We start from the raw sequence: 25,747 nt of genomic DNA, 5'->3' as shown, positions 1-25,747 counted from the left end.
ATCAGCAGTAACTTTATCCAATCCGCATCTTGTGAAATCAGGTTACACAAAGATGGAATTTTATAGAGAGTATTCATCAGAAATGTGCGATTAATAGGAGCCACACCATTAATTTCGGGATTGCTGGACCATCCAATTAGAGTTTGGGTTTCCTCCGAGATGAGACAAGGCTTTTGTTGTTTACTACTAAGGGAGAAGAAGCTGAGCGTGCTGAAACAGACTTCACATGAGAATCCTTCATTTCGTCATGAGACATTGAGGCGTGCACATTAGCAGAGGCAAGTGTACATGTACTGTTCGAAGGTTGAACAAGCTGTACATCAGAGTCTAATCTTGGCAAATTGGGCACTAGGGGAATGGAACCTGTGAGCAGAACTTGAGGTACAATGTTCTGCAAGTGTGACAATTGTGGTTCCATCAACGGAGGGGCAGGAAAAGATTGATGAATCAACGCCTGAACAACCACAGGAACAGGGACATTGGAATCAATCGCATCTTTATTAGAATTACTTTTAACACCACTGTATGATGTTTTTTTGTTCTCCATAGGAGGAAAGAAAGTGTTCAAGTTTGCTTGTATCATGGAACTGGTAGGCACAATGCCTTCACAGCGAGAAGATGCTACTAACGTACTTTGCTCTTCAAGTACGTTCTCAGCAATTGGTTTAAGAAGGGAAGAGCACGTGCCTTTCTTCGCTGCTTTTTGCACTTTATTTAAAGGATTTCAGTTGAAGTGCCATTTGACTTTCTTCATTTAGTTGACTAAAATTCAGCTGGAGATCTTCATTTCCTATTTGTGGGGTCTTCAATGTGGCGTCATCTATGTCAACATTTTTGGCTGAGCTTTGCGGGGAGGAGCCTACATTATTCCTATTAGAGGAGCCTGTTTTATTCAAATTTAATTTATTTCTCTGTTTCACTGCTCTCTGATATGCTTTTTTCATTCTGTGAGATGGATGATAAATCTTTTTAGACAAATCAGTAGGTTCGGACATCTCGCTAGATTCAGCCTCATCAAGTAGATTCGTAATGGATGAAGGACTATCAGTAGAGGTACCATCAATAACAGTAGAAAGAGATAATGTCATTTTGAAACAATTCCAATGTAATCAGATTCGATTTAAACAAAATTTGTTCAATTTGAAGAATTCTCTCATGTTGTAGTTTAGCCACTTCTACTCAATCTATTGTTGGAGACATAGAATTTAGAGGCTCCAATACATCAGGTTTAGCAACTGCATTTGCAAATGAAGTTGGCATACCATTTAGCAGGAGAGTGGCTTCAGCAGTTTGAGTGCTTTGAGATAAAGCCTGCAATGGAAGAATAGGAGGTAGGCTCTTTCTTACAATCTCAGCCGTGCGTTCAGGACAGGTTACATGGAATTTATGACAGGCTTCCTGGGCTTCAATTTTGGATAGTTTAATAGAATTAGTTAGAATTGAGTCTGTCATGTCCTTTAGGCGGAAATGTGTGAATTCATGTCCTTTATCTAAAAGATTTAAGATCCATGTGAGAACTGGAAAAGAATGTAGTTCTTGTTCTAGTAGATGGGAAGAGTTCTCATCCAATGGTATCGGGGACATTTGAGAGTGAGGAGAGATCGGAACAGATGTAACTTCCTGCTGCAACTGCTTTATAGAAAAATCGTGAGATAAAGATTCTCTAATTGTAATTTCCTATAAGGGTGGAATTTGCTTGTGGGAGAACTTCCCGATTTACTTGGCGCAAAAAAAAAACCTTGGAGGATTTTATAGGAGTATTTGGCTGAGTAAGCGTAGATAAAGTAGGAAAAGAGGTGGGATGAAAGTGAACCTGTTCACGAAGTCCACTTGATGCTGCAGCAGGAGTAAAAGGGCCCAAAGAAAGGCTTATTCGCCTTTCTTAGGCCGCAATTATACCCGGTGCAAGCATCAAGGTATCAGAAATGGGAATGAAGGGCTTATCGGTCTCCCCTGAGAGAGCATCTGAATTAATGTCCAAATCATTGGCTATTTTTAATGAAAAAGGTATATTCTCTTTTATTGCCAACGTTATGGCAGAGAGTTTTGTATCAATGGGCTGATCCAAAGGAGTATGGAGTGACGAATTCACTTCAGAACTTAACATAGGGGCAGCCTGTATTGATACTGAAAGAAGAGATTGTTGACCTGCTGCTAGAGAATGGGTAGCTTCCATTTTCGGTTTGGGCAGTTTGTTAATCATTGAAATTTTAGCGGATTCTCGCAAACGTTTTCCATTCCTTAAAGTAATTAAAGTGAAATCCAGAGTAAGGCTCATGTATTATGAAAAACAAACTAAACAAGCAACACGGAAAAGGTACTGTCCCTGAACAAATTACCTACACAGAAAAACTGTACCTATGCAACCATACAAAAGGTGCCTAGAATTACTTAGATCCGCTAGACACGAAAGAAAAACACAGCTTGTATTAAACTATCCAACCACCACACGCAGCGCACCGCGAACAGCAAACAGTCCTTTGAAGTGCTTTGCGGTGCGCAGCGCGGGTGCGCTGGAGGCGGGTGAATTTATAGTGACGTTGAGGGTGTCACACAGAAGGTAGGTGGAGTAACAAATCCCAAATCACCTTGAAGAAAACACACAAAAGAATACATGTTAAAGGGTTACTTATTATGGCTTCTGAGGCATTTAATACCGCTCACAGTCTTTTAAAGCCTCAAGAGGCGCTCTATAGGAAAAGCACAGTCACCTGAATCCTGCTCTGACGAGGGTCAGGCACAAAGTGGAGTTACACTTAAAGACTTCCTCTCGGTCAAAACGGCAACGCAGATAATAAAGGTGCCGAGATCCCAGGAAGTGAAAATGACGAAGGAAGGCAATCGGCCACAGTAGTCTTCCCAGGGCAAGCGAACAGCACATCAAACAGTCATTTGAAGTGCTTCGCGGTTTACGTAGCATTTGCTTTATCGTCTCATTATACCTCTCAACGAGGCCATCGGTCTGTGGGTGATAAACAGCCGTTTTCAAATGTTTTATCTTTAGAATCTCACAAACCTGCTCCAAGACGGCGGACATAAAATTAGTCCCACGATCTGTGATGATTTCTTTTGGTAACCCTACTCGGCTGATAAAGGGTATTAATACGTCACAGATGTGCTGAGCGTTGGTAAACATAAGAGGGAAAGCTTCTGGGTATCTAGTTGCGTAATCAGCAATTACCAAGATGTATTTATGTCCTCTGGAGGATGGATCTAATGGCCCAATAATATCCAAACCAATTCTATTAAAAGGTTCCAAAACAATTGGCATGGGTTGTAATGGAGCTTTTTTAACATTCGCTCTATTTTTCTTTTGACACTCGGGGAAAGCCTGACAAAATCGGGTTACTTGAGCATACAGTCTTGGCCAATAAAACCTTCCCAAGATTTTCTGTATGGTTTTATCAGTTCCCAAATGTCCTTCACCCAATTGTATGTGAGCCACTTCCATAACGGTTTGGTAATATTTACTAGGGACTAGTAATTGTTTTACCGCAACTCCGGTTACATCCTTACTGATCCGATAGTAAAGTCCCTTCTCCTTAGTAAAGTAGGGTCCTTTTCCTGATATATTATCTTCAACACTTGACCTAGCATTCGCCAATAGTGGGTCTAAATCTTGGGCCATGCGAAAACTATCGCCACCCTCATCAATTTTCCAATCCACTACTACGGGAAAAACATTTCTTTCCCCCAGTCTTTCTTCAATTTTCTTATTGTAGCTTTTGTTTTCTTCTCTTTAGTTAAAGTTACAGGTATTTCATGATGATAGAAAGGGGCACTTTGTAACCAACTCTCTTCTACTTTCTTTACTATCTTTGAAAAATTAGGGACATCCAATCCAATAAGGAGTGGCTTTGGCAATACCGGCCTTACAGCGGCCATTACCTCCATTTGTTCCCCAGCCACCTTTACATTTATTTCTTTGGTAGGGTAAGATCTCACATCCCCGTGGACACAGCGTATAGGAATTTTCCTATTCGAGACTCCTACATTACCTACAAGTTCTGTCCTTACTACTGTCTGTAAGCTGCCTGCATCGACCATGGCTTTTGTTGGTTTCCCCTCCACCTCAGCCTTGCAGGTATAGGTATAAGGGGATTGTGTAACAATTGTTGGTTCTTGCAATTCTCCTTCTTTTGGACCTTCTATGTTCCCCACGTCCATTGGTTCTACCTTGACTCTTTTAGGACACATTCTTGCCAAGTATCCCCACTCGCCACACTTGAAACACTGTATTCCTTTAGGAATTACACTTGGCGTACGGATCCCGGCTGGACTTTCACTATTAGGTCGCATTCTAGTAGGTTCCCAATCTGTTAGGCCACCTTGCAACATTTGGGGTTTTGGTGGAAGGATTACTTATGTCTGTAGATGGCTTAGTATTTGTCAAATAGGTCATTGAACGACCCTGTCCCGCTTTTTGATAGGCAGATGCAATGTTCACTGCCTCTACAAGGCTGGGCCGATGATGTTGACGGACCCAGCGTTGCATAGGAATGGGCAGGGCTTCAATGAATTGTTCCATAACAATTTTCTCCGTCATTTCTTGAACCATGGTCGTCGTTGTCTGCAACCACTTATCTCCTAGTTCTTTGACCCCATAAAAAAGTTGCTGTGGCGTTTCTTCCGTTTGTAGCTTGACCTCGCAAAACTTTAGCCTATAAGCCTCTTCATCATGACCTAAGCGTTCAAGGACCACTCTTTTCATATCTGTATAACTCGTCTCTTCAGTTGGATTTTCTGCCTGGTAGGTACTCTGCATTTCGCCAGTCGATGTAATGGCACCAGCTTTCATTAGGCCATTAGGCATTCCTCACCACCCTTTCAAAATTCATGAAAAAATGGGAGGGGTATTCTCTTTGAAGTACTGAAGCCGGTACTTGAGAATGTCTGCGTAGGGTAGCCTCTAATAACTGGGCTTGTTGGACTTGAATGGCTTGCTGAAAAGCTTGTCTATCAGCTTGTGCTTGTTTATTCTGTATTTGTAAGGCTTGTTGGAGAAGTTGTTGGCCTTCACTCAGCGTTTTAATAAGTTCTTCCATGGTGTTCTATCTCTATCCCACTACTGACATCAAATTGTAACGCGTATTCTCTGTATGCTATTAAATAAGTATGCTGAGACTAAAAGTAGGTGTTATTCTGTTTCAGAAACAACTTTTATTCAATAAAACTTTGTTTTTTTTTTTCTTTTTCTTTTAGGAAAAAGGATACGTTTTCATCTCTTCAGACGACCTGGACTTGAAGCAGTTTCAGGCAACGCACTTGGATCTTTCAGGTAAGTCTCTAAGAAGTTTTCTCAGTTTCTCAAACACTTTTTACAGTCTCTCTTAGCTGGGATCTCCTCAAGTTTCAAACGACTCTTCTTGTTACTACATTCTCTTCAAGTCCTCATCACTTTAGGTTATACAGTCTCTTCCCCTATTGATTGATTAATAAATTAACGTCTCTCTTGGATTCTGTTTAAACACTCTTCAATGTATTAATCTCTGGCTCTTAAAACCAACTAGCACTTACACGTCCCTTTTTCACTTTACTTTTCCCTCTCTCTAGCTCGCACGTACCTTTCTTACTTTACTTTCCTCAGTTGGGTTCTGTTTGCATAAAGTTTCCTTCCGGCAGTCCTCTAATCAGCTGTTAACCCGATCGACGTACAGAGAGGTCTCCGCCCCCTTCAGCTGACGATCGTATCGCAGCAGCTCCGACTGAACTCCGCCCCTCGTGTGTAATCTTGACAGAGCAGCGAGTCCTGAACTCTGCGTTGCTCTCCCTCTCACCTTCTGACGTTGCGATCCTCTGATCGAGCGTTTCAGGAGCTTTGCCAATAACCTTGTCCTCGACGGGGAGGTTTCAAAAGTGTCCTCAGTCACTATTTAGCCTGTATGTAGGAAGTGACGGGCTCTCCTTCCCTCTCCTCTTACGGCGTCACGTCAGTTTCTTGAAAGTGGCCGCAGCAAACTTTAAACAAATAGCGATTGAGTCGATCGCTTCAACAAAGGAGTAAAATAACGTGGGATAAGTGCAACAGCGCAACTTGACTTCTTTTATATTAGTTTAACTTCCACTCCTCCCAAAGGCTCTCAGTAAGCCCATTCGTAACTGTCGTTTTGAATTTTTAGACCCTCCGTCTCCTTTCAACCACAGGGAAACAAAAGAGTTGTAGTCACTAGAATGACCGACAGTGATTGGTTATTAGAGCTGTCAATTATTTCCTTCAGCTGAAAGTCAGAATTAACCCTTTAGGGAGCTGCTTAACCTGGTATTGACAGAGCCAGAGTCTGATTACAGATTATCCAAGTCCAATAAAAAATTACCAAATGTTGCCTCCTTCACTCTTAGAAGTATTCTTTCTGAGTAGATCCTGGTGGAACTGCCATTCTTTATTCTGCTCCAATTTCTCCTCTTCCACATTTTACTTCATTTGAATATTCCTCTATCACTGTCTTGAAACCTCGTTCTTTTGCTTTTTTACTGGTCTATCGTCCCCCTATTCCAATCAGCTCTTTTTATGATGATCTTGACTTCTTGTTATATGTTTTACCATCTTCTGCTCCATTTATCCTCTTGGGGGATTTTAATCTTCATCTTTCTTCTGTTCATGCTTCAATTCCTTTTCTTTCTATTCTTCATTCTTATTATCCTTCTCCTTTTTCTACACCTCCATTTCATGTTTCTGGTTCTCAGCTTGACCTTTTCTTCTCTGTTGTCAATTGGATCTGTATCTGCTCTACCGATGTATTCATCCGATCATCATCTACCTGTTCCTATCTTTCCTTCCTTCTCACCACCTGTTTCCTCTGATTCTACATACCATTGGCGCAATCTTTGTGCTTTTAATATGAATGTATTTGTTTCTTCCTATATTCCTCGTCTTCCATCTCATTCGTCATTTGAAGGACTTCCTGCAGATGATGCTGCATCTCTCCTTTCTTTTTCACTTTCTTCCTCGCTTGATTCTTTGTATCCTACCTCTTTCATATCGTCCCGAAAACCGTTGCCGTCCTGGCTTACTCCTCAGCTTCACGCCATGCAACAAACTAACCACCACCTGGAGTGTTGATGGCATGAAACGCAATCAGATGCTGATTCTTCTTCCCTTTCTTCGTTTCACTCATTTTATGATGCTCTTCTCTTGGCCAAGCGCTTTTTTACTCTGATCTCCTTCATTCTCAATCCTCTCATCCATGAGTCTTTTCCGGACTCTTTCTCGTTTACTTTCTCTCCTCCTTCCCCTGATCTTACTCGTAACTCTTTCTGTGTCCGATTTTGCTTCTTACTTTTCTGCACAATTAGCCACTCTAGAGGCTGCTATTGTTCCTTCTCCCTCTTCTTCTACTCAATCATTTCCCATCCATTCTTCTGTTTATCATCTTTTCTTCCAATGTCTACTTCTGATACTACACTTTTGCTGGCACAGGAACATCCCACGGCAGCTCCTTCTGATCCAATCCCTTCTTCACTTATTCTGAAGGTCTATCCCTCATTGGCATCTTTTCTTTCTTCTCTTTTTAATATTTATCTTACTTTAGACCCATCGGCCTCATCTTTCTAAACTCTTAGAATGCTTAGTCTATTCTCAGGTTTCTTCTTTTATTTTGGAATATTCTATTCTTCCTTGTTTCCAATCTGGCTTTCGTCATGTCATTCGACAGAAACTTCTCTCAGGTCTGCGATTCTTTACTCTCTGCTCTTAATTGTACTTGATTTATCTGCTGTATTTGACACTGTGGATCATACTTTACTTCCGTCATCCCTTTCATCGTTTTGGTTTTTTGGTTCTGTTCAATCTTGGTTTCATTCGTTGTTGCCTAATCATATTTACTCAGTATCATGGGCTTCTAAATCATCAGATACAGTTTCTCTTTTTCTTGGCGTTCCCTCCTTTTTTCACTCTGTACTTCTCTTGCTTTTATTATTTCTTCATTTGGAATATCTCATCATTTTTATGCTGATACTCCGCTTTCTTTCCTTTTCTTCATCCATTCAAGATACTCTGACATCTTGCCTTCTGCCCATTAAATCCTGGGTGTGTGATCATTTTCCTGTTCTAAACTCTGCTAAGACAAAAGTTTTCTTCTTCCCTACTGCTACAATTCCTCCACCAGCCCCCACCTACTACGGTTTGTTTTCCTCCTTCTTTGATTCCCATTTCTTGTTCTGCTCGAAATCTAGGTCTCTATTTAGACACTGATCTTATCAAATCTCTTTGCTCGCACGCTAATGCTGATGCCATCTTTTCAATATTCACAAGGCTAGAACTTTTCTTACTTTTGCAGTAGCTAAGCTCTTAGTTTTATTGTTAATTTGTTCCTGCTTGTTTTACTGTTCTTACACTCCGTTTGGTCTGCCAGTCTCATGGCTGGCTACTCTTAAATCTGTTTTCAATTTTTCTATTCGTCTACTGTGCTCTCTTTCATCTCGTGACTATTTATTTGTCACGGTCGTCTCTATAATGAATGTCTATCTTTCCACGCTTGTCTTCAATTTCATTTTCTTTGTATGGTATTTAAGTTCCTTCATGGGCTCGCTCCTCCGTATCTTTCCTCTTTGGTATCTTTTTATTGTCCTTCACAATCTCTTCGCTCCCAAGCTCTTTTGTCCTCCTTGTTCTCAATCTCAATATTGAAGGAAAGCAATTACCACCACCATTGCCAAAGTAAAGAGGGGGCAATACTCCAGAAGACCTATAACCCATATTGGCAAAATAACAAGAGAACACAACTGCTGCGAAATTGTAACTATTATTCCCAGAGGGAGGAAGAGGCTATATAGTTTAGCCTTATACCAGCAAGCATTGCCTAAGCCAAGGAAAGGCAAATGAGAAAGAGATATTGTGAACAGTGGTTTGATGTGGAGTTAAGAATCACAGTGGCAGGAGAAAACAACCTTCCTTGTAAGTAGTATCAAGGAGGAGAGGAATATAACCTGCATTGCCTATAGCAAATAAATCAGTGAAACAAACAGCACCAATGTGTATTGTATCTTCACAGAAGAAATTGTGAATCTTGAGTGACGAAAGCCTGAACACAGTACTTGTAATAGTGTTAGGAGTTTTGCCCTGGCAGGCGAGTATACCAGGAAAGGGATTGTTAGTGGTAGTCCTGGCAGGTGAGTGAACCAGGAAAAAGACGTACTACTGCATTGTGGTTAAAGGTTGTGAAGGAAAGAAAGTGGCAAGACCACTATTGTGTTTTATAAACTGTGGTAAAAATCCTCTTGATAAAAACATTGTTCTGAAGTCAGAAGAATTGTGGCAGTGTTCTATTTCAAAGAAGAAGTAACATTAAGATATTGCAGCTTGAACATAAAAAAATGTCTCATTTTTTGGGAACTTTGTCAAATGGCAAGTGAAAGATTTTCGGAGTAAGAAGAACTTCCTTAATAGAACTTTGCTATACAAAAGGAACTTTATTCTTTAGAACATTTATTGGAAATCCTGCTTTGAACAATGGGGAAGGGGAACCGCCCAAGCTACAAGGATATATTGGTATCAGATTCAAGTCGAGTATAACTGTTTCTGGCAAACTTGAATTTCCATATTTAACCTTTTTGAGTTTAATAGGGAGGGAAATCCTCTTTAGGTTAGTGATAGCAAGGCGTTTATCACAACCTTTTGAGTTAATAAAATGGGTGCTTTTTTTGTCCGTCTCGCATTTCTGACCCCTCACTGCCTCCTTAGTGCCAACTATTTCTTTATCCCCACGGGTATTCCATGTCATAATCCTACAATCATTTAAACTTATTTTAGGGCCATCTCTTAAGATTAGTTTGCAATACATTAGGCAGCCATGTCATGTGTATATCCATTTTTCCTTTTGGATTTATTGGATGTGCAAACCGTCCTCAGTCTTATTTCCCTACTGATGGGATTTCCATCTGTTAGGGAGTTTTCAAAATATGCCAATTCCTCTCTACCTTCGAGACCCACAGCTCTTTTGCTGAACTTTGGGACTTTGTACTTTTTTTTTTTTTTTAACTTTGTTTATTTTAAATCAAGGCAGGATGACAATTACAAACAATATAAGCAGTGATTATTTAGGCATGTTGATCCCTAGTCCTTTGTCCCACCCCTGAGTTTCCTCCCTCCCTCCTCCCTTTGGTCCCTATGTCTTCGGCATTGTAGGCGGAATCTTCCCTCCTGGGCTGTCCAGTTTGCGCCTCAGCGTCTATGTATCTTCCTCAGGGATCTCTTGATTTTTCAAGATCCAGCGGGCCCTGGTAGGTTTATAGGTCAGGGCGGGGAAGCGCTGGTCGAATTCCAGCACTGGGGCCCAGATATTCTGGAAACGATGGAGAGTTCCCGCTTGTGCTGCCGTCACCTTCTCCGCTACCAGAATGTCCCAAAGTTTGGTCCACCATTGGGCTATGTGAGGGCATTCCGGGGTTTTCCAAGCTCGGGCCACCACCGTTTTCCCTGCTAGTAGGCAGTGGGTTAGTAGTTTCGCTCTGGTCCCGGAGCGTGGGTAGGTCCCGGGGATTGGAGCTCCCAGCAAAACTGGTTCTGGTTCCAGGGGAATCGTTGTTCCGGTAATTTGTGTGATGGACCCCAGGCATGATTTCCAGAATTGTTGGACCTTTGGGCAAGCCCACCACATGTGGAAGAAGGAGCCTGGGTGGCCGCATCCTCTCCAGCAAGAATGATCCACCTGGGGGTTCATATGGTGAAGTTGAGGGGCGGGTAGTACCACCGCAGCGTGATCTTGTACGCACATTCCCTTTTGGTAATGCAGGTGGACGAGGTGTGTGTTCTGGTCCATATGTCCCACCCAGGTTTGATCCTCTATCGGGTGACCCAGGTCCGCCTCCCATTGGGCCATGCAGCGGGTTTTTGTGGTCAGGAAGTCACTTAGGAAGCGCCTGTATAGGGTGGATACTCTGCCGCGGGTTGGAAGGTCTCCCAGAGTGAGTTCTAGGGCAGTAAGAGGGCGTGTCGCTGCTTGCAGAGTTTGGGGATGTGAGCACCAGTGGCGTAATTGAATGTAGGTGAATCTATCCCTTTCCTGGAGTTGGAATTTCTCCTTGCATTGGGCGAATGTGAGAGGTTCCCCCCCCCCCATATACAGCTGGTCTATGGTCTCCAGCCCGCCCTTAATCCAGTTACGAAAATTGTGAGGATTCGTTCCCGGTGCGAACGTTGGATTATGGAAGACCGGGGAGCGTGGGCTCAGTGCTCTTGGCACTCCCTTTCGTTTTAGCCCCCAGTCCCAGGAGCTAAGGGTGTGTTCGGTTGATAGCAGGAGATCTCCCCATTGGGTCCTGAGGGGGGGGTGGGATGTGTGGTAGAAATCGTAAGAGTAGGGGCACTCGTGATTGTTCCAGCTCTACCCATCATCTAGGGCGGTTTGTCGTATTTTGCCATGCCTGGACCTGAGCCAATTGGGCTGCCACTCTGTAGGCCTGCAAGTCTGGGACCCTCAATCCTCCCAGTTTGGAACTCCCCAGCATAGTTCTGAGAGGGATTCTCGCTTTCTTACCTTTCCAGATAAAGTTCAGCATTTTTCTCTGGATCCCTCGAAGAGTTGGTGTGGGGATCGCTACTGGTAGGGAGGCACAGGCGTATAGGAACCTCGGAAGGAGGTTCATCTTGCATGCAGTGATGCGCCCGAGCAGTGAGATCTCTTGGATCCCCCAGCGTTTCAAGTCGCCTTCCAGTTCTTTAAAGAGTCGGTGGAAATTGGCTTTGTATGTGTCTCTTGGGTTAGCCGGGATGTGGACCCCTACATAGGGGATGGCTCTTTTTTCCCATGTTATCGGGCACATCTTAGTCAGTGGTTATCGTTCTGTTGGGGTGAGGCCGATACCCAGGGCGGATGATTTATCGAAGTTTATGGTGAGGCCTGAGACCTTGCCATAGCTGGCGATTTCTCGTATTGCGTGTTTTAGAGATGAGTGGGCCTCCGAGATCGTGAGCAGAATGTCGTCCGCGTATAGGCCGATTTTGTGATGCGTGGGGCCACTTTGTATGCCCTTGATTTGGTCGTTTCGCCTGATCTTTTGTGCAAAGGGCTCCATGGTGAGTGCAAAAAGCAAGGCTGACAGTGGACAGCCTTGCCGGGTTCCGCATGATAGGGGGATTGGAGCCGAGCAATGTGTCCGTTGATTCTCAGGCTAGTTTTAGGGCTATTATTGTTGGCTAGAACCATTGTTTGGAAAGTTGACCCGAAGCCGAAGGCCCCTAGGGTGTGTCTCATGAATGTCCAATCCACCCTATCAAATGCCTTAGCTGCATCAAGAGCCACTAAGACTAGTTTTTGGGAGTTCCGGGAGGCAAGGTCCACCAGGTTCAGGGTTCTCCGGATGTTGTCACCTGCTGTCCGGTGTAGGATGAAACCTGCCTGGTCGGGGTGAATGATCTTCGGCAAGATGCGATTTAAGCGGGTTGCTAACATTTTTGAGTATATGTTCGCAGCGATGTTTAAAAGTGCGATCGGTCTGTAGGACGTTATGCTTCTTGGATCTTTTCCAGGTTTGGGCAGGAGGATGGTGGTTGATTCCTGCATTGATGGGGTCACTGCTCCCGTTTCCCTGAAGGAGTTGAATAGGGTAACCAGGTGGGGGGTCAGTTGTGTTCTGAACAGTTTGTAAAACCTGGTTGAAAAGCCATCTGGGCCGGGGGCCCGTGTTTTAAGTGATTTGATGGCTTCCTCAACTTCCTCCCCTGTAATGAGCTCCTCCAGTTCGTCTCTCGCTGCGTCGGAGAGCCGGGGCACTGCTGCCTGCTGCAGGTATTCCTTCTGTTGTGGTAAGTTTCATGGGGTTGCCTTCATGATTTGGGTCAGATAATCTATTGCGAGGCGTTGCTTTTCGGGCTCTGAGTATAGTGTGACCCCGTTGGGATCACGCAGACCAGTGATCGCGTTGACGTGTCTCTGCTTGTTCGCCTTGTTACCCTTCGTGTAGTATGACTGTTTGGCCTTCGGCATTAGTTGGGCGGTTTGTTCCGCATAGTGGGCTTCCAGTTTTTTCCTTGCCGTACGAATGATCCGTTGCGTTTTGGGGGACCAGCCTTTCTCCTTGTGGAGTGCCTCGGCCTCTCTTAGTTCGTTCTCTAGAGCCGTCCGGGTCGGACACCTGTCTCGGTGGTAGGCCGCACCTTGGGCTATCAGGGAGCCCCTGATTACTGCCTTCATGGCGTCCCAGTTGTTCGCTAACGAGGTGTCCGAGGCTGGATTTTCGTTAAAGAAATTTCTTATTCCTGTTGCGATCTTGTCGCTGGTGGCCATGTCGTTAAGGATCGGGTCGTACAACGTCCATTTACGTGGGTTATTGAGGTTAGGGTTCTGAACCCGGAGTTCCAAGAGCACTGGGGCGTGGTCAGATATCACTCTTCTGCCGATGGAGACTTCTTTGACTGAGGGGAAAGTTTGCAGGGAGATCAGGAACAGGTCGATCCTTGAAAAGGTGCGATGGACGAAAGAGTAAAAAGAGAAATCTTTTTCGTCAGGGTGGAACACCCGCCATGAGTCTATTATCTCCAGGGTCCTGAAGAGTCGGAGGAGGCCAAGTGCTTGGGTGAAGTTGCTTGGAGTCGGGGGGTGTGACCGGTCTTTGGTGGGGTCGGGAACCCCATTGAAGTCCCCACCGACTATTGTTTGGCCCTCCACAAAGCTAGCGAGAGATGTGCCCAAGGAGTCAGAAGTGTGATTGTCCGGTGTTAGGGGCGTACACCGAGATGAGAGTATATAGATCTCCCATTAGGAGGCATTTGACTGCTGTAAATCGGCCTTCTGGGCAGATTTTCGTTTCCCGAATCTGTGGGTTCAGGTCTTTCCTGAAGAGGATCGCCGTACCTCCTTTTTTGTTTGTGCCAGAGGCGAAGAATCGGAGCGGGAATAACCGGGAACGAAGCCGGGTCACATCTGCCGGCAGCAAGTGAGTCTCTTGGAGCATGGCTATCGCTGTGTCTTCGTCCCGGAGTTTCAGTAGAATTGCCTTTCGCTTGTTAGGGGAGTTCAGGCCATTAACATTCAGGGAGAGGACCCGAAGCGTCTGGAGGTCCGCTGAAGTCTCACTCTCCTTTCCTTGGGTTAGGGGGGGGTCGTGGGGCGGTGATTCAGCTTCCATGTCTGTTGGGGAATCTCTTGATGTCATCCTGCACTTGAGGTTTTAACGCGGAGCCCCAACGGGGGGCCGCAACTTTAACTGGAGGGTAGACCGACATTGTAAGTATGGGTTTCCAAGGAACAAAGGTTGGAAAGTATCCTTGGAGTGGGTATGAACCAGGGGTATGGCCCGCCGCCACCGCCTTCAAGGTTCCTTAGTTCGAGACAAAGGTGGCGGGTCCTACTTTAGGTAAGGGCACCTGCGTCCAGGCTAAATTGCTGACAGAACCTGGGACCGTGGAAGCGCCCTCGTTCATCTCTTTCTGTTGCTCCGCTGGGTTGACGACCATGACGTGCGTTTGGGCTTTGGGGAGGGAGGCGGTCCAGAGTCCTCGGTCCTCTCCCGGTTTGGCGTGGAAGGATCTCAGGGCGAGGCTGGATGTAAGATTTTCTCTGCGTCTTCCAGGTGGCTGATTCGGCGTAGGGTGCCTTTATATGTAAACTGGAGAGCTGTCGGAAACAGCCACCTGTAACGGATCTGTTGCTCCTGAAGGAACACTGCCAGAGGCCGGAGTGCTCTTCTTTTCTGGAGAGTAAGTGGTGAGAGGTCCTGGTATATTTGAAGTGGGGTGCTCTGAATTGTGATCTCTTCTCCTTGGCGATTGATCGCTGATATTGCCTCTTTGGTTGTGAAGAAGTGGACCCTGGTAATAACATCTGGGGGGGGGGGTCCGAATCTGTCCCACGGCGCGGGCGGAGTCTGTGGGTCCGGTCCAGCAGGAGCTGAGATTTGTCCAGATCCGGGAGTAGGGCCTCGAAGAAGCTTCCCACGTAATCCGCTAACTTGTTGTCGGGGATAGAGGATGGGACGCCCCGAATGCGGAGGTTGTTGCGACATGCCCTATTTTCAAGGTCTTCATGTTTGAACTCCAGGATCTCGCATTTGTGGTGCAGGGAATCGATGGATCTTTGCACTTCCCGCAGCGTGGTAGTGTGGTCATGAGAATGGTCCTCGATTTCTCCAAGCCTCTGTTCGATTTCTGTGACCCTTTGGTCCGTCTGATCAACTTTAGCGGTGAGTTCCGAGAGGCAGGCGCAAAACTCCGATTTAATATCCGCCATGAAGGCTATCAGGTCTCCTTTGGTAGCGAGGGCGCCCCTGTCCTCTTGTGGATTCTGTGGGGTCAGTTTAGGAGGATCTTGTTTCTTGGGTTTCTCCGGTGCAGTAAACATGGCGGAGATATCTGTGCCCTTGCTCACCTTTGTTTGCCTAGACATGCTGCTCGTATTGGGAGGTCTTGATTGAAAAAGTAGCAGCGGGGCCCAGGGCAGTGGGAGGCTGCACTCGGGGTGTGTATCACTCTCAACCCCCTCTCTGGTCCAGATCTGGGAAAGTGGGCAGGGGCGCCCCAGGAAGCGTTGATGTGGGGGGGGGTCTCAGTCGGGAACGGTGCAGGATGGCCGACTGTTGCGTGAGGGGGGTATGTCGCTGCGATCAGGCCCACGGGCTCGAGGCCTCTCTGGATGAAAGCAGTTCTTCCGCTGCTTCCCCGCCCCTCCTCAAGTCTCCATCGGGTGTCCCTCGCTGGTGGAGGTCCCAGGTCCCTCTGTGAACCTCCCGTGTGCGGTTCTGTAGTGATGTCGGCTGTCGCTGAGCGGAGGTCCCGACTCGTTCCGCGTAGCGGGGGGAGGGGTGGAAGCCCGCTCTCCCGGTCCCTCGGAGTGTGCGTCGGGTACTCAGGCCCCAGCCGCCGAGGATGCACTCATGTGCGTTCCGGGCAGCCTTGGTATGAATCGGATGGCTCTGTGCTAGAGTCCGCTCCCCCTCTCCAACTCCCCGGCGCTCTAAGGCCCCATTACCACCAGGTGCGGAGTATGCTGCTGGGTTCCGGCTTGGCGGCCATCTTGGTTTCTTCGGCTGGAGACGGGGGAGAAGTTCGGCCGCTGAATTCTGGTAGAACGCCTCCTCGGTCGAAGGCTATGTTTGGCCAGATTGTGCCATGTCGGTTCCGGTCGCCTTAGATGGCATTGGCGACACGGAAACCCGCTTAGAACCGCCGGGAATTGACGGCGGCGGCAGGCATCCCACGGGCGGCCTCAGAGGAGCGACCACATCGATGGCGATCCAAGCCACGCCCCGTACTTTTTAATTCTGTTTGTTTACTGTGTTTATTTTGTTTCATTATGGAGTTTTAGACAACTCCATAGGTATCCTCTTTTCATGTGTGTCACACAGCACCCCCCGGTGCTTTTAGCCTTTTAGGCTGTCCCCAGGTTTAAATACCTTATCTGGGATAAACTACTGTTTCCCAGAGAAAGTAAAGTGAAATTGACTTTACTAGTCCTTCCAAATTCCTAAACCCAGCACACACTATCTTACCATAGAGTGCTGGAGGGTTACCTAGTATCCCCTATGTCTAGAAACTCATGTAGCAGTCATATGCTTGCTACTCTTTCTTCTCGAAATGGCTGGTGGCAGTGGTTTTACAACGAACTAGCATGATTTTTCACGACCGCGAACACCGGTAGCGTTAAATTGCGGGAGCCATGTTTTTCAAGGTGGCGTCTGAGCCTCCTTTGTTTAAACGGGTCCTGGTCTTATTTTTTTGCCATTTCTTTTTAGAAAGGTCCTTCTACAGTTTGTCTCTGCCCACCAAACCAGGTTTGGTCCCTTTGTTCCTACGCTTTTGGTGGGCTTCAGGACTGAAGACCGCCCCTGGCGCCCGAGTGTCTGGGGTGGGCAGGAAGTGAGGGTGGTACCTGAAACTACCTGTGTTTAGTCTCCTAGGAGACCCAAATGTACTCTGGCATGATTGGCTGGCTGACTGTCCGGCAAGGACAGCCACCCTGCTGAGTGAGTGGCAGTTTGGCTGGAATGAATGGGAGAGAACTGAATAAAAGGCGAGTCGACCACTGGAACGAAAGAACCAAAGACGAGCTGGAAGAGGATGGCTGCTGCAACTCCTGGACCATTGGTTTGCCCAGGTGAAGCCCTGCTGCAGGTCCTAATCGCCAAGTTCAACTCAACAGAGAAGCCCTTCAAGAACGTCTTCTCCCTATGAGTTGGTGGGACCAATGAACTCGTAAGCCACCTGGACACCATTCTCGGAGCTGGTTGTATTTTCCTCAGTGTGCTGCAGGAAACCAAATAGCCAGGGAGAAGCACAACAGTGTGTGTGCTTGACGACTTCTAACGGAATCAAAGATTTGCCAGCTTTGTGACCAGTCCCCGTGCAGTGCAGGAGTCCCCACGACTGAGGCTCAGGAACAGCGAGATCTTCAGGAACTGTCAGGAACAGAAGTCTTCAGCTGCATCTTTTTCTTCAATATAAGGTACTGCGACAACCCGACCAAGAAAACTTGCTGTAGTGGGATAGAATGTGTGACATATCACATACTTAGGGCCTTAGATGGCTGCATAAACAGCTTAAACTAATAGCTTATTCAAAGTATGTGCTAAATGCTGAAACAGATCTTTATAGATTAATTTGGAAACGTGTTGTGATAGTAGCGTCTACATTAATAAGAGGCGACATTGAAGGTGCAGTCCTCAAAGGAAAGGAAGGTTGATTTGTGCATTGAAAGGCAGAGGCCCAAGTTTAGTAGCTAATAGAGACCTGTATTTGAGTGCTTAAAGCATTATAGCACTTGAATAGCCAGGCTTTGTAGTCAAGGCACTGCACTAGCTGGGAACGCTTGCTCACTAGGGGTTAATTGTAATGCATATTATTTCAGCTCCTCTGAGAGAGTGGCTCTGCCAGGCTTGGTAAACAAATCCACTCGCATGAGAAGGGATGGTACGGCTGTGTACGCACTGATAAACATTCCTGGGCTTTCGCAGATGGAGGCTCCAAGGGAGGGGCAGAGAAGGGAGCACATTGGAAACTTACTGAGCTGTTTTTTTTTCCATCAGTAAACTTTTTTTTTTTTGCACCAGAATGTGCGGGGATAGTGCGTCACGTTGACTGACAGCACGAAATTACAAAATGTACATGCACCCATGACTCAGGGAAAGATTCTTCCGTGGACCGAGTGTGCCCGGACCCTGATGAGGCCTCGTGCAGCATCTTGCAGCACTGTTATCTGAAGGGGCTGGCAGCAGCTCGCTTGAGACAACCAGGATCTCTCAGCGCTATGAAGATACCATTCAAGGGGCGTAAGACTGCGTTTATCTAATGAGCTTTTTGTTTTTCTCCAATTTGAATTCCAAATTGCTGCTATATTTAATGTTATGTTATGCTATATGTCTAATAAAGGCTACATTTATACTAAAGGTGTCATTTCCCCGGCATGGGTTCATTGCTTGGCAAGAGCAGACCTGTAATTGGGTGGAACTGGGTAATTTATGCTAATAAGGGCTGGTCCCTGGGAAGAAATACCCCTTTTCAAGACACTTGCCTCTCACTGCGAAAGTGCGTGAAACTTTGGCAACTTGCAGGCCTAGTCAGCTTGTGACCAGACATAAAACTTTGATCTATGCACTACTTCTGAGAACCGTGGCAAAGACCTTTCCGGTTTAAATTACCAGAACCGTTTTTACTGATACAAGACTCTAGTCCATTGACTTTTGCCTACCTATTGCATTGGACCAACGCCTCTGGTGAACTCAAACTATTTGCACTGTTTAAGAATAACTCTACTACTCGTTTTATTAACTTATGCCTTTTTGCTCCTACTTCAGACGCTCTGAATACCATTTTGCTCCTACTTCAAAGTAGTTTAAACGTCACAGAACCGAATAGTGTGAAGTACTGTAGTATATTTTTGTGTGATATTGGTTGCCTCCTTTAAGTGAATGTTTTCTAACTGACTGTAATAAATTAAAGAAGTACTTTACCAAAAAACCTTGAGTATAAGTGTCTATTTGAATACTTGTGATTGTAGACCTAGTGTAACACCCTTACAGCTCACATTCCCTCTTGAGATAAGCCTGGCGCTCAGCTCGCTACCAGAAACTGTGTGGTACAGACTTATGCCAAAGATTGGCTTTGCTCACACCTGTAGTCCTAGTTGTGTGTAGTGGTCCCAGAGGGCACTGCATACAAACGTTGCCTAACAATCCAGTGCCTTAAGAGGTAGAGGGTCCCCCCCTCTGCAAATCAGTACTAGGTGTAAACCCCATAATCTGTGCTGTTTCTATCCCTTCATCCAGTAATTATTCCACTTTTCAATCCAAACCATGAGATACGATTTCCCTTACCAAATGCTCAGCCTCAAGATTCATTGCTTTGGCTTCATAGTCCTGCATCTGCTTGTGGCCGCTCCATGAATGGGTGCAATATTCAGATCCTGTATAGCTGCTCATCAAAGCCTGATCGTATTTTCTGTTCTAAAACTCCAAAGCCACCGAACAGCAGAAGCCTTCAATTCCCCCCACAATCATCTTATTTTTGTTTATGTAAGAATGTTAAACACCACCAACTGCCATTGATAAAGAGATAGAGCCTCTAATGGACGCAGAGAAGGGGTCCATGAGACCAACATGCAATCGTCAATTCCAACTAGTGCAAGATCCGGCGGTAGGCCAGGTTTTCTCTTAACATTCTCTTCATTCACAATACTAACATCGGAAACCTCAACATGTGTCAACATTGGGGTGCCAGTCCCCATAGCAGTGTTACTTGTTCTTTGCAGACTATAACAGACCTCTAAATTTATTGTCTACTGATCGCACAGGTGAAGCTGCATTAGTAATAGCCATTTGCAACTGGCTCAAAGAAAGTCAGTTATTTTCCCTTTGTTAGCCACAATGAGCAAGGGAAATTAGCAAGTAGAGTTAGTCTTGTTTTCCATACGTTCATCCTTCACAGAGTTAGTGAATCCGTGGGACTGATGGCATGCACACACAGCTTTGCTACGTAAATGATCCGGCAATTTACAGCATATATATCACCACTACACTTCCAGGCACCAAAAGGAAGAACGTTAGGCGTTACTGCTTACCAAGAGGGAAGACTGCAATTTAAATGAAATTAACTCCTGAAAACTCAGACCCACACACTGCTGGTTGCATTAAGACACTTTAGCCCACTCTGCACTAAAAGGCAGTTTTTAAATAATGATCAGATGAGCGGTAGGAAGGGTCAGCAATCACTGCTGAATAGAGACTAAGCACCAGCTGGAGCGCCATGAACAATGCCGACTGTGGTAACACTTTGCAGCACACTCCCCCCCAAATGCCCCTGTGCTCTGGGTGTCTCTATCCTCAAGGACTACACATAGCACCACCATGTGTGTGTGATCTCCCCCTGTCCCCTACACGCAGGCCCGCTTACCTGACTCGCGTTAACAGAGTCGGCTGCTGCACTCACTCCATCCAGACATTTCCCGATTATTGGAAGAACCTGGCGCTCAGTGTCTGCAAAGCCCCGATATCCCTCTCTCAGCTTCAGCGTCCGCCTCTCATCCATAGACTGCAGCTTCTGCCAACAACATGAAAAGAATTGGGTGCAAGTGAAATGGGGCGCAAAAATATCCTGCCTTTAGAAGTGCGAGGTGAGCTCAATTGTCTACTTTCCTGCGGAGATTACAAATACCATGAAGAGTGCAGATAACTTACACTTTTTTCTGATCCAGGAAAGCCATTACTGATGAAGTGTAAACACTTCAGTACATTTGTCGCATCCTAGGAGTCATGGAGGGTGAGAAGAACAAGTTACTTACCAACTTATCTGTAGCATTCCTCATCTTATGATAAATCGTTATCTCCAGCTTCGGAAAAAAGGATTCTCGGCAGAGGGCGGTGTGCTCGAGGTCATGGTGTCGGTTGTCCCTCGACGGACTCCGTACTCTGTCGACGTCACCGATGGTATAAATTGCTCGAGCCGCGCCCGTTGCTTCAGTTCTGTTTTTTCAATGAACATATAGGAGGAACACCCAGGCGTGCCTCATAACTGATGCACTCATCGTGAGAGGAAAGTGTAAGAAAACGTAAACTGTACTGCGGGGTAGGATGGGAGGGTCGATGAGGAATACGTGGGAGGAACATCCAGTCGAAAGAACGCTACAGTTGGTAAGTAACTTGTTCTTCGAATGGATTGTGTCCTCCCACGTATTCCTCATCTTATGATAGACTCCCATAGCAGTGTCAATTTTGGGCGTGGGAGTACTAAATACTGTTTTCATGGACAGAATGCAGAACTGCCTTGGCAAATAACCCCTCATTGGAGGAGGCAGTATCCAAGCAGTAATGCTTGATGAAAGTATGCACTGATTTCCAAGTTGCAGCTGAACAAATATCTGCTGCCGGAACTCCCCTCTTTAGAGCCACAGAGGTAGCCATCCCCCTTGTCGAATGGGCTCGAAGCCCATCTGGTGGGTCTTTTCCTGCCAATCTGTAGCATTCAATTATAGCCATAATGATCCAGCGGGATATGGTCTGTTTTGTCACTGATAAACCCAGTTTATGACCAGTATAACCCACAAACAGTTGGTCATCTTGTCATAATTTAGACATCCTTGAGATGTAACAACTAAGAGCCCTCTTGGGATCTAGTCTATGCAGTCTCTCCTCTTCCTTGCCCAAATGAAAAGGAGGATAAAATGTTGGTAGTATTATTTTTTGTGACAAATGGAAGTCCGAAACTACCTTTGGTAAAAAGGAAGGTTTAACTTTAAGGACTACCTTACCCTTATAAAAAACAGTATATGGAGTTTGCACGAGAGAGCCTGAAGTTCACTAACCCTGCGGGCTGATGATAGGGCCACAAGAAGGACAGTTTTTAGTGTTAGAAGCCTCAATGGACAGGAGTGCAGAGGCTCAAAAGGTATGCAAGTCAAACATTTTAGTACTAAATTTAAATCCCAAGTTGGGACATGAAAAGGTACTGGAGGGTATATGTTAGTAAGCCCTTTTAAGAATTGAATGATTAATGGTATTTTGAAATATGAAACCTCTTCCGAGGTGCGCTTGAAAATGGACAGCGCAGCAAGGTATCCTTTTATTGTTCCAATCTGGAGCCCCAGATTGGCTAGATGTAATAGAAAAGAGAGCACTACTGGAGTGCCACATTGAAAAGGGTCCACATCCTTATCTTTGCACCAGTTACTAAACCTGTTCCAGCGACATCTGTACAAAGATTTTGTTACTGGCCTTCTGGCCGAAAGCAAGACTTCCATTACGTCATCCGGAAGATCCCAATCCTTGTATCTCAACCTCTCAGAAACCATGCGTGAAGGTTGAGTGGCTTGACCTCTGGATGGAGGATGCGACCTTCCTCTTGCGAGAGAAGATCCTCTCTTTGTAGAAGACGTATTGGAGAGCAGATGGACATGTCGAGAAGGTCCGGGTACCACGTCCTCCTGGCCCAATCCGGAGCAATTAGGATCATGGTTTTCCTGAAATTTCTCAACCTCCTGATTACTTGAGGAATCACTGGGACTGGGGGAAACGCGTACAGCAGTGGAAACTTCCACTCCACTACGAATGCGTCTCCCAGAGCTCCTCTTTGAGGAAATTCCCTTGAGCAGTACTGATCGCACTTCCTGTTGATCACAGTGGCGAACAGATCCACTTGAGGGGTTACCCAAAGGGCGAAGAACTCCAGAAGGACTTCCTGAGCCAGCTCCTACTCGTGAGGGGCCGTGCTCTGCCTGCTCAGAGCGTCTGCCGCCGTGTTCTTATCTCCGGCTAGTTGAACTGCCGATAGAGAGATTCCTTCTTGTATTGCCCAGAACCATAGCTGCATTGCCTCTCTGCACAGTGGTAGTGACCCTACTCCTCCTTTTGTTGAGGTAGTACATGGCCACCGTGTTGTCCTTCATTATCAGGACATTCTTTCCCTGTACAGAAGGCAGAAAGGACTTCAGCGCTAGTCTGATTACCCTCAGCTCCAAAAGGTTGATGTGAAGTTTGGAGTCCGATGGAGACCAACGACCGCTGATTGTCAGATCGTTGGTGTGTGCTCCCCACCCCGTGAGTGAGGCGTCCGTCACTACTGTTATCTCCGGTCATGGTTGCCAAAAAGATTCTCCCTTGAGAATGTTGTTGTTGCAAGCCCACCATAGAAGATCCTGAGCAACTGCACTCGGGACTTGCAGAAGATACGACATATTCCCTGAGAACTGGGACCACTGAGTTCTGAGTGCCCATTGAGAGGATCTCATTCTCCACCTGACCTCTGGTACTAGGAAAATGCAGGATGCCATGAGGCCGAGCAACCTCAGAAGAAAATCGAAGGCCGGTAGACGTTTGGCATTCTGGAACTTCGTTACCATCTGCTGGATGTGGAGAGCTCTCACTTCGGGAGGCGAGGCTTTTCCCGAGGAAATATCCAAGACTGCTCCGATAAATTGGAGCTTTTGGGATGGTATCATATGGGACTTCTTGAAATTGAGGGAGAAGCCCAATTTGTGGAGGAAGTGGCAAGTGATCGAAAGATGTTCCTGAGCTTGTTTTGGAGAACTTGCTCTGATCAACTAGTCGTCCAGGTAGGTATATGACAATGCATTACTTACCGTAAAAGCATTTCTGATGGTTGTATCTGCTTAGATTCACATGCTGTGCATAGGTCCGACATCCAGTGGTCACTGCGGAGTATTGCATTTTGTTTTTCGTAGTCGAAAAGGGGACGTCGACAAGGCGTGTCTGTAACACTATCCCTATAGTGACGTGTGTTGTACCCACAATCCCTCACGCGTCGAGGTCCCTTTGTTTGTATTTTTCTGCCCTGAGGGAGCCTTCTAGATGTGAGTGAGTACAGAAAAGAGAGAAATATAGAAAGATGTCTATGTTCCTTCCATCCAAGCGGGGAGGAAGGGTGGGCGCATGTGAATCTAAGCAGATACAACCATCAGAAATGCTTTTACGGTAAGTAATGCATTGTCTTCTGATGTTTGTTAATCTGCTTAGAATCACATGCTGTGCATAGACTAGCGATCAGTACCCGGAGTTGGCGGTGGGTTATGAGAAGGAACAGTAGAGAAAAGATGTCTTAATACTGCCTGCCCCACCTGGGAGTCAGATCTAGAGTGTGCATCTAGACAGTAGTGTTTTGTAAAGGTGTGCACAGAACTCCAGGTAGCCGCTTTGCAGATGGACTCAAGGGGAACATTTGCAATGAAAGCTATGGACGCCCCAGTGCCTCGAGTAGAATGTGCTCTTGGCCTAAAGGGCAATTCTCTCTTAGCAAGAGTATAGCAGAGAGTGATGCATTGAACAATCCATCTAGAAATAGTGGACTTTGAAACTGCATCCCCTTCTCTTCCTGCTGCCACCGAGACGAAGAACTGATTAGTCTTCCTCAGTGGTCTGGTTCTTTCCATGTAGAACATGACCGCTCTGCGCACATCTAGTGTGTGCAGAGTCCTTTCTCCCAAGTTGGAAGGATTTTGAAAGAACGCTGGTAGTTCTATAGACTGGTTTACATGGAATTTTGAGATGAATTTTGGAGCAAACCTTGGGTGAGTGCGTAGAACCACTTTATCTTTGTGAACTGTAACAAAGGGGTCTAGAACAGAAAGAGCCTGTAGTTCACTTACTCTCCTGATGGAGGTGATAGCTATTAGAAAAGCAGTCTTAAGAGTGAGGTCTTTAAGAGTTGCTTTGTGCATGGGTTCAAATGGTGAGCCCATGAGTTTGGTAAGTACCACGTTAAGGTCCCATCCGGGAGCTGGGTCAGCTATCGGGGGGTGTATTCTCTTTACTCCCTCCATGAAGGCCTTTATAACAGGGATCTTCCACCACGACACTTTGAGTTGGGAAGTGGTGTATGCAGAAAGTGCCGCTAGGTGGACTTTAATGGAATTGAACACTAGACCTGAATCCAATAAATGGGTCAGGTATAGAATAATATGTGTGGGAGAGCAGTCGATTGGGTTGATGCTCTTTGCTCTGCACCAAATGACAAATCTCTTCCATTTGCTAGAATAGCAGTGGCAAGTGTTAGGTTTTCTGGCTTCCCTGAGGATGTCCATGCATCTCTGTGGGAGCTGTAGATGTCCAAATTCTATGATCTCAGGAGCCAGGCTGCTAAGTTCATGTTCTGGGGGCATGGATGCAGAGTCCTGCCCTTGTCTTGTGACAGCATGTTGTACGGGCAGGGGAGTTTCACTGGGGGAGATAGAGACATCTCCATCAAGTGAGCGAACCATGGCTGTCGGGCCCACATTGGAGCCACCAGTATCATGGTTACTTGTTCCTGGTGCATCTTGTGCACTACCTTGTTGAGAAGAGGAGTCGGGGGAAAAGCGTAAGCAAATCTCCCTGACCATTGAATCGACAGACCGTTCCCCTTGGATTGGTTCTGGGGGTACCTGGAGGCGTAACTTTGGCATTGTGAGTTCTCCAGGGTTGCGAACAGGTCTATTTCTGGGAACCCCCATTGCGTGAAGACATCGAAGAAGATGTCTTCGTGCAGTCGCCATTCGTACTCTTCGGGCAGGGGGAAATCTCTGCTGAGTTTGTCTGCCAGCAGATTGAGTTCCCCTGGTACATGTTGTGACAGAAGGAACATATTCTGTTTGAGAGCCCACTTCCATATGTTTTGGGCCAGTTTGGACAGTCCTGGCGAGTGGGTTCCCCCCTGTTTGTTGATGTAATGCATGGCTGTGGTGCTGTCTGTAAGGACCATCACTGTCTTGCCTTGCAGGTGTTCCTTGAAGGCTTTTAGCGCCTTGAACACCGCTAGTAGCTCCAGAAGATTGATGTGTTTGGATGCTACGTTCGGAGTCCACTCTCCGTGAGCAGTTTGATGGGATAGGTGAGC

The 25,747-nt window shown here is 46.1% G+C and overlaps 1 protein-coding gene across 4 annotated transcripts in view; it reads right to left on the bottom strand.

The window, feature by feature from the left end:
• Positions 1-25,747, bottom strand: part of TRIP10 (thyroid hormone receptor interactor 10) — a 530,573-nt gene that overhangs the window by 94,542 nt on the left and 410,284 nt on the right. For all 4 annotated transcript variants that reach the window (XM_069604418.1, XM_069604420.1, XM_069604421.1 and 1 more), the window contains one exon: positions 20,318-20,464. In XM_069604418.1, coding sequence (XP_069460519.1) covers positions 20,318-20,464 — 147 coding nt within the window. The remainder of the gene's footprint in view (positions 1-20,317; positions 20,465-25,747) is intronic.

This window comes from Ambystoma mexicanum, chromosome 3q (genome assembly GCF_040938575.1).
Source record: "Ambystoma mexicanum isolate Mex_15411 chromosome 3q, UKY_AmexF1_1, whole genome shotgun sequence".
NCBI classification, from domain to species: domain Eukaryota; kingdom Metazoa; phylum Chordata; class Amphibia; order Caudata; family Ambystomatidae; genus Ambystoma; species Ambystoma mexicanum.
This window is presented reverse-complemented; position numbering and strand designations above follow the sequence as displayed.